The following is a 17868-nucleotide window of genomic DNA, read 5'->3' as shown; positions in this document are numbered from 1 at the left end:
TTTTTTAGCTTCCTTTTAATTAAAAAAATAAGATGAAGGAATTGAAGTGAGAAGGAAACTTTGCCATGCATGGACTATATATATACAAGAGTAGTGTGATAGATGGTTTAGTACATGCCGCTGTAGGCACTATCCTGCATGCGGGTGACGTGTAACATCATGATTAGTCAAAAATAATGGGTTCTACGTGGGACCCACTGATTTTCACCAATTATAAATCGCCACGTCACTCGCAGGACACTACCTTGCGGGTAGCGTCGACTCAACCGTGATAGAGATATATAGTACTACTTATAGAAAGGAATGACTTGATCAAGGGTTAGAATCTCGTGCTTGGTTGAGTTAAGTGGTTAACTATTCTTTATGCTACTAGCATTTCAGCTGCCTTTTTTATATTGAGATTATATTGTTTATAGTACTGTCATATCATGTTATCGGAAAAATACACGCAATCTCAAGGAAAATATATGTAACAATTAGTATAGATCATTCATGTTGTGTGTCATGTAGAATAATATCATTTTGTTTATTGACATGAATATGATCGTTTTACAATATAGATCTGTCGTAAGATCGTCTTACTTATAACTTATTCAACTGTATTATGCAACATAACTAAGATTAAATACTCCAATTTATCCTATTAATTATTAAGATTACATGTATCCAATCAAATGTAATTTTGTTCATAGTTTATTTTTTTAAGTATATCTTTATATATATCTATAAAATTTCGAATATAGGAGTTAGCTAGCTCGGTGAGAGTTAGACTCGAACTTTGTGATCATCTACAACTTTCCAGGGAATAGAAAAAAAAAATAAATAAATGAGAGAATTTGTATAAAATGACAACCAAGGAAAGAAGTGGGAATCGGTTGGCTTTGAAGCAAACTTATTACTTTTTTGTTTTGGCAACGATTCCTTGTGGAGGATTAGGGTGCAAGCAAGCCTGGCAACACAGAAATCCCGCTTCACCACCTCACTCCTCTTTATTTTAATAAATATAATATCATATTTTAATTTTCTTATATTATTTCTTCAAAATGCTTTATTCATATGATCATGTCCTTGTAACTAATACTATATATATATTTTGATATTGTCCTAGCTCAATTAATCGCTGCTTTCAAGTTTTCGATTTATTATTAATAGCTTATAATCACGTTGGTGGTTGTATATAAATTGTAAGTAGCTTTGTTTTTTTTTTTTTTTTTTCTTTTTTTAATATATATAACGTGTAAGTAACTAAGTGATAACAAGCTAAGTTGGCAATTAGGTTTCTCAAAGCTATCTATAATTTGATAGATTTAATCTCTTTTTTTCGAGGGTGGAAGTCCTATTTTTTTAGGAAAAAAAATAATATTGTTTCAATGGTGGAGTGGAGTGAGTAAAAGATATGTATTACAAAAATTACAAGTGAGACGATTAATTTGCGAAAATATTGAATCGAAAGTTTTTAATATTATATTAGTTATCTGGAGTCTCGGTATATTTTATTTTAAATTATATTGAATCATTATTCTGTGTACATCACGAAGTATGTATTTACAATACCTTAGTCAATATTATTCATTCATCTTTAATGCATTGTAGATTTTAAAACGAGCAATGTTAAATATATAATCAAATTTGTACAACAATTTTTACACCACAAAAAATTCAATACAAAATTTTAATTTATCAAATCTCACGATATATTGAATGCAAAATCTCACGATATCATATCAAAATCTCACGAGATAATAGTAAAATGTCACGACATAATTGTTGTAAATATCGTTGTACGATATAATGGTTGTACCTCTAGCATTATTTTTTTAAAACAGATATCATGTAATGCAACAAGGACCCCAAAAAAATGTCTTAAAGTTAATTTCGATAAATAATTTTTATAGGAATTTTTGCATTCACCTCCCCTATAAATTAAATATTTGAAATTTATATTCCTGATAAAGTGTAAATAATTATAATATATTAGAGACATAGATATCAAATTTATTAAATACAGCGAAGTGAATAGAAAAAAAAAGAACAAAAAAAATTGTTTTATTTATTTATTTATTACCTACACTTACTATTAATTAAAGGAGACGAGTGGATAGTAATTGAATTTTGATGAAGCTTTTTTAATATGTCAATAATGTATTTAATTAGTTTTTTTTTTGTTTTTCAAACTTTGATTTACTATTTTTTTGTTTACAAATATTATTATTTTATAATTTAATTACAAATATTTAGAAAAAAATAAATTTAAAATAAAATCATGATAGTACAAATATGCAATGTATGCTTCGAGACGCTAGTTATTATGATACGTTGACGAGAGCCATCACTACATTTGGGCCGATGGAGTTTCTTTTGGACTCTCCAATAGTTTACTAATAAAGAATTTCCCACGCAGTTGATGCCCCCAACTATCTGCTCCAGTACTCTGCATTGGCCCCAAATTCGTAATTAAGACCCATAAATTTCGCCGGTCAAATAATTAAATAGGCAAATTTTATTTATTTTTTTGAATAATGAGCATCTTAATTAAATTTCAGCCAATTATGAGAGTTGGTAAAAGTACACATTGCATGATACAACGTTGTCTTAATTCCTAAATTGCTGAATCATATTATGACATCTGTCACCAAATAATCTCGATTTAGTTTATTCTTAAACGACAAAAGTTAGATAATTGATCTGACCATGCTTATTCTTTTCTATTTTCTTGTTTCCAGTGTTTCGTGGGATTTAAGATAATGGGTTCATCATAAATCACATATAAAATTTAACCACATTGACAAGTTACATGTCACCAATGTGTTTCTTGTGAATTAGGAAACTGTTGTTTTTCCGATTCCGTTTCCGCAGTCCAAGCAGTGACAAAGACCGAGGAATATCTCAATTAAGCAGGCAACATTATCATGAATGTTTTGGATATGACTCGTAGAGAGAATTTTGTTAGTTTTTTTTATGCTTGTAGAAATGCAAACAACTTGGCTCATTGTCTAGCACAATTGTTGTAAAAAATATTTTTTCACGTTTAAGTTTGTTTTAAACTCGCTTAAGTTTGTGAAGCTTGAAGTCTGACCGTGACGCTTCGTCACGCTACGCGCTTTTTAGAACTTTGGCTAAATGGTATAAAATAATGGAAGAACTACGTTGGGCTTAGCATAAAGTAGTAGTAGTAGTTATTATTATTATTATTATTATTATTATTATTATTTACACGAAAACCGCAGTCGTTACTATTCGATGTGCACTCATTAAACCCTAAACTAATACAATTGTCTGCAAACTATGATAACCAGATAAACCGCACTGAGCAAACTCTGTACGACAGGGATGCCCGAGTAGATATCGGTGGGAAAGTTTTACTAATATCCCAGAGTGATCAGAGTAAATATGGAAGCTTCGGTGTCGGAAGAAACAAAGGCAGAAAATATACATCCGACTCTTTTATATTTAGGCTTGAAAACGTCAGTTTTTGCTGTTAATAAATATTGTACAATACATCAACAAATCTTGAAGTTTTCACTTTCCATGCCCCTTGATAAATGAATGCATGTTTGTTAATCTAATTACATTAAAAACAAAACAGAAATATCATTTTGTGATCATTGATCTAAGAAGACAAAATCTTTAAACATTCACCAATAATCATTACAGGAACAGCTCCCATCCTTAATATGGTGAAATCTGCTGTAGTCTCTCAATACTATCTCCCTCCCTGTTGCCATGGAAATATACTTCATAGCTGTGTGGCAATCTCCACAAACCCGGAGATTCTTAAAAATTCGAATCGGCGTCGGATTGGCAGTGCTAATGAGGCCAAATGCTAAAGCAATTTTCTCAGTGTGTTGAGACAAGATTTGCTCCTTTAGTTCCTCCTCCACCTCGTGAAGTACAAAATTGGTGTCTGGGACATAACCCATCTCCCTAATCCTTTGTCCCAACTGATCCAATTCTGCATATATTTGCTTAGCTTGGGGATGCTTGGTATCCCCCACATAAAATTTATGCACCTTTCTAGCTATTTCGATCCAACTACACCCCGCCTCCTTGACTAAATTCTGTACTTTCATACTTTTTCTAACTTTTGCCACATTTTCCCATTTACCACTTGACGCGTACAAGTTAGATAGTAGGACTAATGCTGCTGGGTCGCTTGGTTCTTGTTCAAGAATCGCCTTGGCTGCAAGCTTGCCGAGTTCTGTGTTACCATGAACACGACAGGCACCCAACAATGTGCGCCAGACAAGAGCATCAGCCCTAAAAGGCATTGTTTGGATGAACTGCACTGCTTTATCTAAAAATCCCATTCTTCCTAATGCATCAACCATACATGCATAGTGTTCCATTCTCGGTTTTCTCCCTACTTCTTTGTGCATCGAGTGAAAATGTCTCCACGCATCGTCTATTAACCCTGCATGACTACACGCAGAGAGAACGGCTACATACGTGATCTCATTTGGTTTCACCCCAAGATCAAGCATTTGCATGAATAATTCTAGAGCCCTGTTGGCAAAACCATGCTTTGCGAAACCTGTGATTATCGACGTCCAAGATACCACATTTCGATCTCTCATTTCTTCAAAAACCTGAAACGCTGCCTCAATGTTGCCACACCTGGCATACATAGAGACCAAAGAATTAGAAACGTGTTGATTGTATGCAAAACCAGCTTTCAGCAATCGAGCATGCATTTGTTCCCCTTTACCCACTGCTCCAATACTTGCAGCCCCACTCAAGAGACTAGTAAACGTAAAAGCATCGCCACCTGTGCCAGAAATTTTAGTTTGGCTGTAAAGTTCAAAAGCCTCGTTAGAATCCAGATTCCTTGCATACCCATCCATCATAGCGTTATATGAAACCAAATTCTTTTCAAATAATAATTCAAATGCTTTTCGAGCATCGTCCATTCTATCATTCTTGGCGTACATGCTGATGACAGAGTTACCTACACAATTGTCCGATGAAAGACCAAACTTTACAAGATGATCATGTATCTGTTCACCCAAATTTGGATCCAAAAGATTCCCGCAAGCCTTCAGAAGAGCAGCAAAAGTGAAGTGATTTGGTTTAACTATGCCTTCTGTCAACATTTGACGGTATAATTTTATGGCCTCCAAGCCACATTCTCCACTTTGCACATACCCAGTGATAATTGCAGTCCAAGACATGACATTACGTTCCGACATTCTATCAAAAGCCTTTCGCGAATTGCCCATTGAATTATCGACCGCACACTTTGCATACATATCCACCAAACTGCACCCCACACAGACATCCAACCAAAGGCCATTCTTGATAAGCCAGGAATGCAACTGCTGCCCGAAAAATAACCACCCCAATTCGCTACAAGCCGATAACGCGCTACTAAATGTGAAGCGGTCTGGGATATACCCTCCCAAAACCATATCCAAAAGCATCTCAATGGCATCTTTAGGAGACCCCATCTGTGCAGTTCTCGTAATCATCAAAGTCCAGGATACAGAGTTCTTCTCATGCATTTCATCAAACACACTCGTAGCTAACCCCAAATCATCAAATCCCTTGGCAAACAAATCAATTAATGCACAACCAACACACACATCAGACTTAAAATATCCCGCCTTCAACAAAAAAGCAAATATCGCCAGTCCCATCCACGCGTACTCCCTATTCGAGCACGCCTGCAATGCTGCAGAGAAGCAAAACTGATTCGGGTACTCTCCAAATTGCACCATTTCGACGAACTTCTGAACCGCTTCAAAATTTGAACCGCTGTGCGCATAACAAGATATCATCGCGCTCCATGAAACCATGTCCCTCATGTCACCCATGGACTCAAATATCTCCTCCGCCGTTTTCTGATCACCACATTTAGAGTAAAGACTGAGGAGGGAGTTGAGGACAAATGAGTCAAGTTCAAGCCCTGATTCCAATATTCTGGAGTGGACGAGTTGACCCAAACGGAAGTTACGCATCCGGATGCAGGACTTGAGGAGAACAGAGTAGGTGGTAAGGTCAGGGGCGAGATTAGCTCGAGACATGAGATCAAGGGTCGAAATTGCTTCGTCCACATGGCCAACCTCTGCTTGGCGAATCAACTGATCCTTGTAAGTCTCGAAAGTTAGTATTTCGAGAGGTCGCACACCGGTGACCTTTTTGCGGGAGCGAAGCTGGGGTAGTTGGGGTGAGGGCAAGACAGTGGAGGAGACAGAAAGACTTATCCACATCTTCTCTCAAATAATGTCAACTCTGTTTTAAATTTATAAAAACTTTGCCACTCTCTTTTATTGTCACGTACTCTTTGTTCAGGACACCCCGGACAAAAACCCGACCTGGATGATGATGAATGATGAAGGTGACGGTGTTTCGGGGAATCGGATGATGATGAGGTCTCAACTTTGACAGCACAAATTGTTCCGGGACAACTTAATTTTGCATTCTATGTTTCGTTAGTTGAATTTTCGAACTTTGACTAATCAGTTTGTGCCAAAGGTTTAATCTTCTTATCAGATACAGAAGAGGCTTCCCTGAATTTCCCTGATTCTGCAAAATTGCCAAGTTTTGGCCTATGGCCTCAAGTTTTGCATCAACAAAGGAATGGAGGGGTTCGAACCCACTAAATTATTGGCAGAATTTATGTTTGCAATGGGGGAATTCAGCCTCGCAAAGACCCCTCTTAGCTTATACGCAGACTTATCGTAAGCTAAGGCCGCCTTCTTCCGCTGTGTCGAAGGTTCCAAGCCAAAGTCTGGTACTGTTTTTCCGGACTCTAATCGTATAACTCTGGTCCCAAGCCTTCACCCGACACCTGTCCCAATGAAGTAGCCTTTGCTAAACTACTAAATACTAAAGCCAAGCATCCTTATTAGCATATTATCAGCTCATTTCCACGGAATAATTTACTTCCTAATCGAGAAATAGATTCAAACAACATACAAAGCCCATCAATTATCCAGAGAAAAAAAATGAATCATACAAAACCCATCTGCTATCGAGAGGAAAAAATTTGTCGACTTTCAATAGCTGAAACTTGATAACAAGATTTACCTCTCACAAGTTTCGATTTCTCGTCCGCTGGTTTTGGTTTTCTCCTATTTAAAAGCAACGGCAGTCGAGCATCGGAGTTTGGGAAGATAGAACTTAGCAGAGAGTGAGGCCGATGAAAGTGAGTGGGCCATCGCCTATCGGGCCATGGCAGGTTTGTTTACTGGGCCAGGTATTAACATTTTAAGACAAGCCCAAATTCCAAGAGAGGAAGCCATTTAAGATAAGGTCCCAACATTTTGTTTTGTTTTGTTTTTTTTAAAAAAATAATAATAAAACACTTACTCGGTTTAACCGAATTTTGTAATTCATAAACGAACCAAACCTAAATAACAGAATTAACGAAGAATTTTCAAATGAAAACCAAACTATCGAACAAAACGAATCGAATTTTAAAAATAAGTGTAGAAAAAACCTATAATTACTTATTTTTAGAGGTTGTAAATACTCTCTTGGAGGGTAGTTGCAATCACTTACTTTTAAGCTCTGGGAGCTTATAAGGCCCTATTTGGTATCAAAAGCCAAACAAAAAAAAGTATTTTTTGTTGGGAGTTGGGAGTTGGACCGACAACTCATTAATGAGTTGTCGGTAGTTGGGAATTTGGCCAATAAATTCCCCACGACTTGCAATTCAGAAGACGCGTAAAACGCGATTTGCACGCGGTTTCCTCGCCTATAAATAGATAGGTTCTGAATCAGTTTCAAGTATCCCTATTCGAGTTCATTTCTCAGTTTATAACATTCAAGTGTTTTGAGTGTATTTCTATATATATTTGTGATATAGTTTTTCTACTGTATAAGAGAGTGAGTGTCTCTTTGAAAACACAGAGAGATGTTGTAATTCTCGAAATATTATAGTGAAATCTTTTGATCTTGCCCGTGGTTTTTACCCTAATAATTTTTAGGGATTTTCCACGTAAATCTTGGTGTCTTTTTATTCTTCAATTTCCATAGTTTCTATCTCGTGATGCCGCACCTGAGACCAACAAGTGGTATCAGAGCCTTGGCATAAAATTTCTTAAAATTCTGAGTATGCTCTGTGGTTGCAGTTGTGACTGATCTTCTACATCAGAAAATATTTTTTGAAGATTTTATAAGGCAGGATTTTTGTAGTCAAGATGACGGCAAAATACGAGATATAAAAGTTCAATGGGAGCAATTTTTTGCTGTGGAAATTGAAGATGCAAGCAATTCTAACAAAGGAGCGTTGCTTGGCAGCTATTGGAGATAGACCGACGGACGTCACGGACGATCAAAAGTGGAATGATATGAATCACAATGTTGTTGCCAATTTGCACTTGGCTATAGCGGATGAAGTTTGTCAAGTATCTCTGAAATAAAAAGCGCAAAAGTTATTTGGGATACTCTGACAAAATTGTACGAGGTCAAGTCACTACACAACAAAATTTTCCTAAAGAGAAAGCTTTATACTCTTCGGATGGCGGAATCCTCATCGATGACCGACCATATCAACACATTGAATACTCTATTTTCCCGGATCACCTCTATGGGGCATAAAATAGAGGAAAAAGAACGTGCGGAGCTTCTACTTCAAAGTCTACCAGATTCATACGATCAACTCATCATCAATGTTACCAACAATGTTCTTTCGGATAATTTAAATTTTGACGACGTCTTAACTGCGGTTCTTGGTGAAGAGAGTCGTCGAAGGAACAAAGAAGATAGGTTGGTAACGTCAAAGCAAGCAGAGGCTTTACCGATGACGAGAGGAATATTGACGGAGCGTGACTCCAGTGGGAGCCACAAATATGGTAGATCCAAGTCAAAAAGTAAGAAGAAGAATATTTACTGCTTTAAATGTGGCGGTAAAGGGCACTTCAAGAGAAAGTGTATGAAAAGCATCGAAAAGGGATCTCAAGGAAATGTGGTCAGTACTTCAGGAAGTGGTGAAATATTATTCAGCGAAGCAGCAACAGTTGCGGAAGGCAGACACAGGTTTTGTGATGCATGGATTATGGATTCAGGAGCGACGTGGCACATGACGTCAAGGAAAGAATGGTTCGATCAGTATGAACTAGTCTCAGGAGGATCTGTATTAATGGGAAATAATCATGCCTTGGAAATCGCTGGGGTCGGTATCATTAAAATCAAAATTTTTGATGGTACTATTCGCACCATACAGGAGGTACGACATGTGAAGGGCTTGACAAAAAATCTTTTGTCTTTGGGAAAATTGGATTATATTGGATGCATAACCCGTATCGAGAAAGGGATCATGAAGATTGTGAAAGACGCGCTTGTGGTTATGAAGGAAGAAAAGGTTGCTGCAAATCTGTATGTATTGTTGGGGGAAAAATACAAAGAGGCGGAACTAGCTGTTGCATCAATTGGTTTGGGGGAAGAATCAACAGTGTTGTGGCATAGAAAGCTCGGGCATATGTCAGAACGAGGAATGAAGATTCTCTCTGAACGAAAACTGTTGCCGGGGCTTACAAAAGTGAATCTACCCTTTTGTGAGCATCGTGTTACCAGTAAACAACACAGATTAAAGTTTGGCACATCTACTGCCAAAAGCAAAGGAATATTGAAGCTGATTCATTCTGATGTTTGGCAAGCACCGGTGGTGTCCCTAGGAGGAGCGAGATATTTTGTCTTGTTTATTGATGATTTCTCTAGGAGATGTTGGGTGTATCCAATCAAGAAGAAATCAGATGTTTTTGAAGTCTTCAAAGTTTTCAAAGCGCGGGTTGAACTCGATTCTGACAAGAAAATCAAGTGTTTGAGGACTGACAATGGAGGAGAATATACCAGTGATGAATTTGATGCATTCTATTAGCATGAGGGCATCAAAAGACAGTTCACGACGGCTTACACGCCTCAACAGAATGGAGTGGCAGAGCGGATGAACAGAACTTTGATGGACAGAACAAGGGCCATGTTGAGTACTGCGGGTCTAGCAAAGTCATTTTGGGCAGAAGCAGTCAAAACCGCTTCTTATATCATCAATCGTTCTCCTTCAGTGGCGATTGATTTGAAGACTCCGATGGAGATGTGAACTGGCAAGCCTGCTGATTATTCTCGGTTACATACATTTGGAAGTCCGGTTTACGTTTTGTACAATGAGAAAGAAAGATCAAAATTGGATTCCAAATCCAGAAAGTGTATCTTCTTGGGTTATGCTGATGGAGTAAAGGGGTTTCGCTTGTGGGATCCTACTGTCCACAAGCTTATCATTAGAAGAGATGTTATCTTCGAGGAAGATAAAGTGAAGGGAGACAAAGGCACACTGAATTCAGAAACTACTATCATTCAGGTAGAAAATAAGACAGACGAAGATCAAGTTTCTTGTGAAGCAGTACCAGAGCACGAGGTACAAGAACCATTTGAGTCAGAAGTTTCCAAAGTGAGGCAGTCAACTCGAGAGAAAAGACCATCAGGTTGGCTTTCAGATTATGTCACTGAAAGCAACATTGCATATTGTCTATTAACGGAGGATGGTAAGCCATCGAGTTTCCATGAGGCTACTCAAAGCTCGGATGTATCCCTGTGGATGACAACAATGCAGGAAAAATTGGAAGCATTGGACAAAAATAAAACTTGGGATCTTGTTACACTACCACGAGGGAGGAAAACTATCGGTAACAGATGGGTCTACAAGATCAAGCGTGATGACAATAACCAAGTGGAGCGGTATCGTGCAAGATTTGTTGTCAAATGGTACGCTCAGAAAGAAGGTACTGACTTCAATGAGATATTTTCTCCTGTGGTTCGACTTTCAACAGTCAGGGTAGTATTGGCATTGTGTGCGGTGTTTGACCTATATCTAGAACAACTAGATGTGAAAACGACATTTCTTCATGGCGATCTTGAAGAAGAAATTTATATGCTCCAGCCAGAAGGTTTTGCGGAAAAAGGCAAAGAGAACTTGGTTTGCAGGTTGAACAAATCTTTGTACGGTCTCAAACAGGCGCCGAGGTGTTGGTACAAGAGATTTGATTCCTATATCATGAGCCTTGGGTACAACAGACTAAGTGCAGACCCTTGTGCGTATTTCAAGAGGTCTGGTAATGATGATTATATCATTTTGTTGTTGTACGTGGACGACATGTTGGTAGCAGGTCCCAACAAAGATCGGGTCCAAGAATTGAAGGCACAATTGGCTAGGAAATTTGATATGAAGGACTTGGGACCAGCAAACAAGATTCTAGGGATGCAAGTTCACCGAGACAGAAGCAATAGAAAGATTTGGCTTTCCCAGAAAAATTATTTGAAGAAAGTCTTGCAGCGCTTCAACATGCAAGATAGTAAGCCAGTTTCAATCCCTCTTCCTAGTAACTTCAAGTTATCTTCTGAGATGTGTCCTAGCAGTGAAGCAGAGAAGATGGAGATGTCTCGAGTACCATATGCATCAGCAGTGTGGAGTTTAATGTTCGCTATGATCTGTACAAGACCAGACATTGCACAAGCAGTGGGAGCAGTGTAGTAACCCAGAAAACCATTTTAAGATAATAATATGTTAAACATGATTAAGGGTTGGTATTTAACCAATTTCGGAGTGTTATTGGACTTCAGAAGTAAAATTTGGGCTTTTTAATTTTGGGCCGGATAGTAAGCTCCGATCCTAGATAGTAAGCTCCGATCGGAACGGAAGCTCCGATCCTGGAACGAAAGTTCCGATCCCCAGCTGCCAGCAATGATCGATGACTCAGTCGCGAGTTTTGACAAGTGTCGATCATAGAGCAGATCGGAAGCTCCGATCGTAGATCGGAAGTTCCGATCCTGGCGTGGCAGACATGCACGCAATGAGTTGGATCGGAAGCTCCGATCCCGAAATCGGAAGTTCCGATCCTGGCCAAGAAATTTGGCTATAAATAGAGCAGTTCTGAGTTCATTTCAATTACGAATTCCCGAGTTTCCTTCTTCAGTTATATAGTATGAGATATACACTTGAGGGCCCTATCGGTTATAATCGAAGTTCTGGAATAACCAAGTTGTGGTTATAGTCATCCGGGACTAGCGTCTTCAAAGGGCTTACTTCGGACGAAGGTATGGTCCGGGAATCGATTTAAGTTTTGGGAGTACTTATTAGATTAGTTAAGGCTTATAGAACTTGTGTAGTGATACGGTGAACTTTTGAATATAGGCTTGGAACCTAGGATCTACTTTACTTGAACTAGCCTAGAGGTACGTACACATTGACTGAGATTGTCAGCGAGTATACATGTTTATATGTTGCATTTATTTGGCATTATTATATGGCATGATGTATGATTTACCGTTTTCTATACTCATATGTCATGTGCATATACACGTTGAGCCTATTCCTTGTTATACCTGATTATAGAGCCGCTCAACTCTATACTCGATAGTCTGTCACTGAGAGTACCGCGACGGCGGGGGCATTTATGTCTGTCTACTCTGGTGTACTAGACGAGTGTGGTTGCACCCAGAGGTTGATCCGTGCGGTGACAGCACTCATATGGCGCCGGTTCTGAGTATGACTTTTCAGATGATCTTTTACCAGTCATCATGTTGCATGCATTATATACATATGTTTACTCATGTCTATGTACTGGGCGTTAGCGCTCACGTCCTAGTTGTTATCTTGGACACCCTATTCCATGGGGCAGGTCGCAGGATGGACGGAGCTGGTAGTTCAAGGCAGGACTAGGGAGCAGGAGCTTTGAAAGTTTATTATACAACATGATTTGTTAGCTGTATAATGTTTATTTTAAGAATTTCGATATGGTTGTATCATTACAGATTTAAGCCTGGATTATATTACTAAGCTGATATGTAATTTATGGTTAAGTTTCCGCACGTTTTTACTCTGTTAAGTATATTGCTGTATTAAGTTTAATGCATGCTATTAGTTGTCAGTTAGTAGGTGATTCCATGCAGGGTCACTACAAGCAGTCAGTCGGTATATGGCGAATCCTGAACAAAAGCATTGGAGCACGATTAAGAGGATCCTTGGATACATTAAGGGTACCTCGGATGCTGCATTATATTTTGGAGGATCAGATTTTACACTTAGGGGCTATGTGGATTCAGACTACGCAGGTGATCCAGATAAGAGAAAATCTACTACTGGTTATGTGTTTACAGTTGCAGGAGGTGCAGTCAGCTGAGTTTCAAAACTGCAAACAGTTGTGGCATTATCTACAACGGAGACAGAATACATGGCAGCTACTCAAACTTGTAAGGAAGCAATATGGATTCAAATGTTATTGGAGAAGCTTGGACACAAACAAGAAAAGATTCCTCTGTTTTGTGACAGTCAGAGTGCCTTGCACATTGCAAGGAATCCAGCCTTTCATTTCAGGACTAAACACATTGGAGTTCAATTTCACTTTGTACGAGAGGTAGTAGAGGAAGAAAGTGTGGATATGCAAAAGATCCATACGAAGGATAACATAGCTGATATTCTGACCAAGCCAGTGAGCACAGAAAAGTTTGAGTGGTGTAGATCCTCAAGTGGCCTAGCAAAAACGTAAGCAGCGGGAAAAGCAAGATTGAAAGGATGTGTGGAGATGTGTTTGATTCTCAATCAAATCTTCAAGTGGGAGAAATGTTGGGAGTTGGACCGACAACTCATTAATGAGTTGTCGGTAGTTGGGAATTTGGCCAATAAATTCCCCACGACTTGCAATTCAGAAGACGTGTAAAACGCGATTTGCACGCTGTTTCCTCGCCTATAAATAGATAGGTTCTGAATCAGTTTCAAGTATCCCAATTCGAGTTTATTTCTCAGTTTATAGCATTCAAGTGTTTTGAGTGTATTTCTATATATATTTGTGAGATAGGTTTTTTCCTGTGTAAGAGAGTGAATGTCTTTTTGGAAACACAGAGAGAGGTTGTAATTCTTCAAATATTATGGTGGAATCTTTTGATCTTGTCCGTGGTTTTTACCCTAATAATTTTTAGGGGTTTTCCACGTAAATCTTGGTGTCTTTTTATTTTTCAATTTTCATAGTTTCTATCTCGTGATGCCGCACCTGAGACCAATATTTTTTTAAAAAAAAAGTTTTTTTGTATTTGTAATGTGTTTGGATTGACTTTTTAGTGCTTAAAAAAACTTATTTAACTTAAAAATAGAGCTTTTTCAAAAGCACAAAATTAGAACTTAAAAAAGCACTTATTTTTTTTTAAAAAAAAAGTCTATAAAAAGTAAACGGGCTCTAAGTTGTTTTAGGAACTTATAAGTCGTCAGGTCTTATTTTAAAAATAAGATATTAAAGTGTTTGTATGAACTTATTTTTAACAACTTAAAGATATTGATGTGTTTGACATTATAAGATCTTTTTTATTGTCAATACCAAAAAGGGTACAATAATATGAAAATAATGTAAATAGTTATATATATATATATAGTTTTAGAATTTTATTATAAATTTTAAACATATATTAAAAAATAAAACTATTTTATATTTTAATTTTAAAAAAAATTGATAAATTATTTAAAATATGGGTAAAAGCATGATGAATATTTAATAAAATATATAAAGATAATATGAAAAAGTAAAAGATAAAAACAAATATTTCCTAAAAAAGTAAGAGTGACTTTAATTTTTTTAAAGCAAACACTCATATTAGACGGTCTCAAGGGTCATTTTCTTGAGACGGGTCTCTTATATGGGTTATCCATTTAAAAGTATTATATTTTATGCCAAAAATATTACTTATTATTATAAATATGGGTAGGATTGACCCGTCTCATTTGTGAAACCGTCTCACAAGAGTGTTACTCTTTTTTTAAAAACAGCTTATAAGCTGTCAAACAAATTATTTTAACAACTTATAAGCTGATTGTAAAAAAATTTACCAAACAGATTTAAAGAACTTGCTCAACCGAACACCTTCTTAGTTGTACTATAAACTTTTTAATTTTAGTATTAAGCACTCTTCCTCTACACGTACGAGTACTGTGTGTAACATCTCTTTGATCCTCCTAATATTTAGGTAATCAAATTTTTGTCTCATAAATTCATCGGTAATATTTTTGGCTCAAAGTATCAAAAGCATTAGATAGATTTAGTTTCTATCCTTATCTTTTCTTATCCATATACTTGTCTGATAAATATTAGCATATGTCGGTTCTGATCAATATTTTTTTTTTGAACTGATCAAAATATTCTGAAAGGCGAAAAATGAAATTAGTTTTAATTGGACAGAAAAGCTATGTTTCAAAAATTGGATCGGATTCGGTCCAGAATACTCCCAAAAATCGTTCTAAAGGTTGAACCGCTTAAAATCGATCAAAACCGATCGAACCAGTCGAACTAATTCCACCGTTTTTCAATTTTTTGTTTTTGTTTTTGAAAAATTAGTTTTTTTTAAAATTTTAAAACCTTACTTTAATATTTTATTATATATATATACATGTTTAATTTATTTGAAATTTTTACTTCATTAAAAATATTAGTTTACTAATATTAGAGTTTTTTTATTAATTTATTTATTTTACAAAAATATATAACTATAATTAATATTTTGAATATATTTATATAGTTATTTATTTTTCAAACTATGATAAATATATTTTTTTGTCTATTTATATACATCTTTCATTTTTTTAAAATTTAAAATATATTATTAATTATATTATATTATATAAAAAAATTTCGGTCCGACAGTCCGATTAAAACGGTTCGATCGATTGAATCATTTTTTAAAGATAGACCGGTCTGGTTATGAAAAGATTACGGACAGGGGTGTACTTTGGCAACCCTACAAATTTGAAGCCAGCTCCAATTTCAAATAATAAAGTTCAGTATAATTAATTTAATAAAATTTTATGAAGCATCTCGTGTTAACGATAATGTAAAAGAGTAGTCGAAAACAACTTTTTACTATTTAATAGGAAAAACCGTAATATTAATCATTTATATATGTTTATATGTGATGTTGGTTTTATATGTTGTCAAATTTCAGTTTTGTTTATTAATAATTTTGTTTTCTATGGAACATTTATTTGCGTGACTTTGAGATGGTGCTGATGTGTTCAGTATTACAATAGTAAAAAGATAAAATTGTCAAAAACTGAGATATAAATGATTAAAAATGAATCAGACAAAATATAAAAAAAAAACAAAATCGAAAAGAAATAAAAATGTAAGTTTTTCTTGTTTTATAATATGGATTAGTGAAGTATATATATACTTGAGATGCAATTTAACAAAAATAAAACGCGTATACCTCCGTTGTGATCCAAAATTGATTCAAATTGTGACATCCAAAGCCAAACTTTCTAGGTTGGTACATGATCCGTAATATGAGTGGTTAATACCTGAAAAAATAAAAACTCCATCAATAAGTTAGCGACGGGTGATATGAATGAACCGATCTTACACTAAAATGAGAGGTATAAAATATTTGATAGGCACTGCTCATAGAGATGCATTTTATTTTCGGGTGCTCTTTACATAAGAATTCCAAAATTAAACGTAATTCACTTGGGGCAACCTCTGAAAAGTTTCTCATTATTGTGCATATGAGTTGTGATATAAACACGTTGAAAAAACTTATCTAGTTAGAGTGAGATAGTCGACGAATATGCGGCATTACCCAAATACAGTATCCGGATTGGATATACATGGATCGACCACTTACACGTATTTGGCACTACTTTCATCAATATGAATCGAACCCTAGCTTTCATTAGGTTGCGTGCTTCTCAATAAAGGGATCTTTGCAAAAGTAACTGATGTTGCATTGATTGAACCAACTCCAACTATCAAATACAATCACCTTTGAACTCAAAAAACTAACACAAGTCATGCTAAATTTTCGAGACGATTTCGATTTTTTAAAGCATATCACATAAAAATTCATAAAATCAAGTTCACTCGATCACGATGACAACGGTGATAAAATTAACGAAACCATCTCATATTTTCACATTTTGGTGCGTGGATATATAATTAAAGAAAACAAATAAACGAGAGTGGATGGATAAAATAAATAAATAATTAACACCAACAAATCGAACGAAAGCAACAGTGTAGTGATCTGAAATCAAAGCTGGAAACTAGGGGAACAAGTCTTATCTTATGTGCCATTTTGCAAAGTTTCTTTTTATGCTTTTTGGGTCAAAATAATCGTCTTGAATGGACAAAAATGCAAAATTGTGATAAACACGAGGGAGCTTTCAATTCCTCCATTAACCCAGCTAGTTGTTGATGAATTGCTGATACGGACACATACTTTTTGGTCCTTATCCCATCCCCTCCACACTAATTCTTAGATTCTTCAAGCAAATCCGACGGCTTACACATATCTTCGACATAAACTAATACTGAAACACTACACATGGTTTTTGTGAGACGGTGTCATATGATATATTATATAGTGTATTCGTTAAAAACAACGAAAAAACACGGATTCGACGCATATGTGTAAAGCAGAATCTTTACGTATAGACAGCATAAAATGATTCAAAGGGAAGAGTGGAGGTATCTTTCAACACAAAATAAGCAAGGGGTTGCGTTGTAGTTGCATTAATGAGACAAGTTGGTCTAGGATGCGTCACATAAGATGTCAAACGTACGGTACCCTATTCCTTATCACCAAATCTCCCAGTTTTATCCACTTCTGCCCAGAGACGCCACCTTGCTCCTATATATCCCAGCATCTCTCTTTTCTTCTTTCTTCTTCTTTTATTTTTTTTTAAAAACATATTTCGACAACTTTACAATTAAAAGTTGTGTTCCATAAAGCATTATATAGATATACGTACATAAGAATTTATATATACAGAACTAATGTTAGCGTGTGAGAGAGCATATAGATTTATATATGTCTCCTTAATTCAACCTCAAAATATCGACTCGTCAAGCCAATTATGTGAAAACAAATGGTTAATTGAGACATGTTGTAATTAAT

The 17868-nt window shown here is 36.1% G+C and overlaps 1 protein-coding gene across 4 annotated transcripts; it reads right to left on the bottom strand.

The window, feature by feature from the left end:
• Nucleotides 1-3451: 3451 nt before the first annotated feature.
• LOC140882281 (pentatricopeptide repeat-containing protein At3g49170, chloroplastic) lies at nucleotides 3452-16198 on the bottom strand. 4 transcript variants are annotated; one of them, XM_073288219.1, is made up of 2 exons: nucleotides 16183-16198; nucleotides 3452-6787 (listed from the first exon to the last, which is right to left on the bottom strand). In XM_073288219.1, exon 2 carries the CDS (start codon nucleotides 6204-6206, stop codon nucleotides 3636-3638), a length of 2571 nt encoding a protein of 856 aa, XP_073144320.1. In that variant the 5' UTR covers nucleotides 6207-6787; nucleotides 16183-16198; the 3' UTR covers nucleotides 3452-3635. The 4 variants fall into 4 exon arrangements, with proteins under 4 accessions (XP_073144320.1, XP_073144303.1, XP_073144312.1 ...); XM_073288202.1 differs by lacking the exon at nucleotides 16183-16198 and adding an exon at nucleotides 7027-7176 and having other exon boundaries at nucleotides 3452-6885; XM_073288211.1 differs by lacking the exon at nucleotides 16183-16198 and adding an exon at nucleotides 7027-7176.
• Nucleotides 16199-17868: the final 1670 nt, after the last annotated feature.

This window comes from Henckelia pumila, chromosome 1 (assembly GCF_033568475.1).
Source record: "Henckelia pumila isolate YLH828 chromosome 1, ASM3356847v2, whole genome shotgun sequence".
Taxonomy (NCBI): domain Eukaryota; kingdom Viridiplantae; phylum Streptophyta; class Magnoliopsida; order Lamiales; family Gesneriaceae; genus Henckelia; species Henckelia pumila.
Note: the sequence above shows the minus strand (reverse complement) of the source record. Positions and strands in the feature narration are given on the sequence as shown.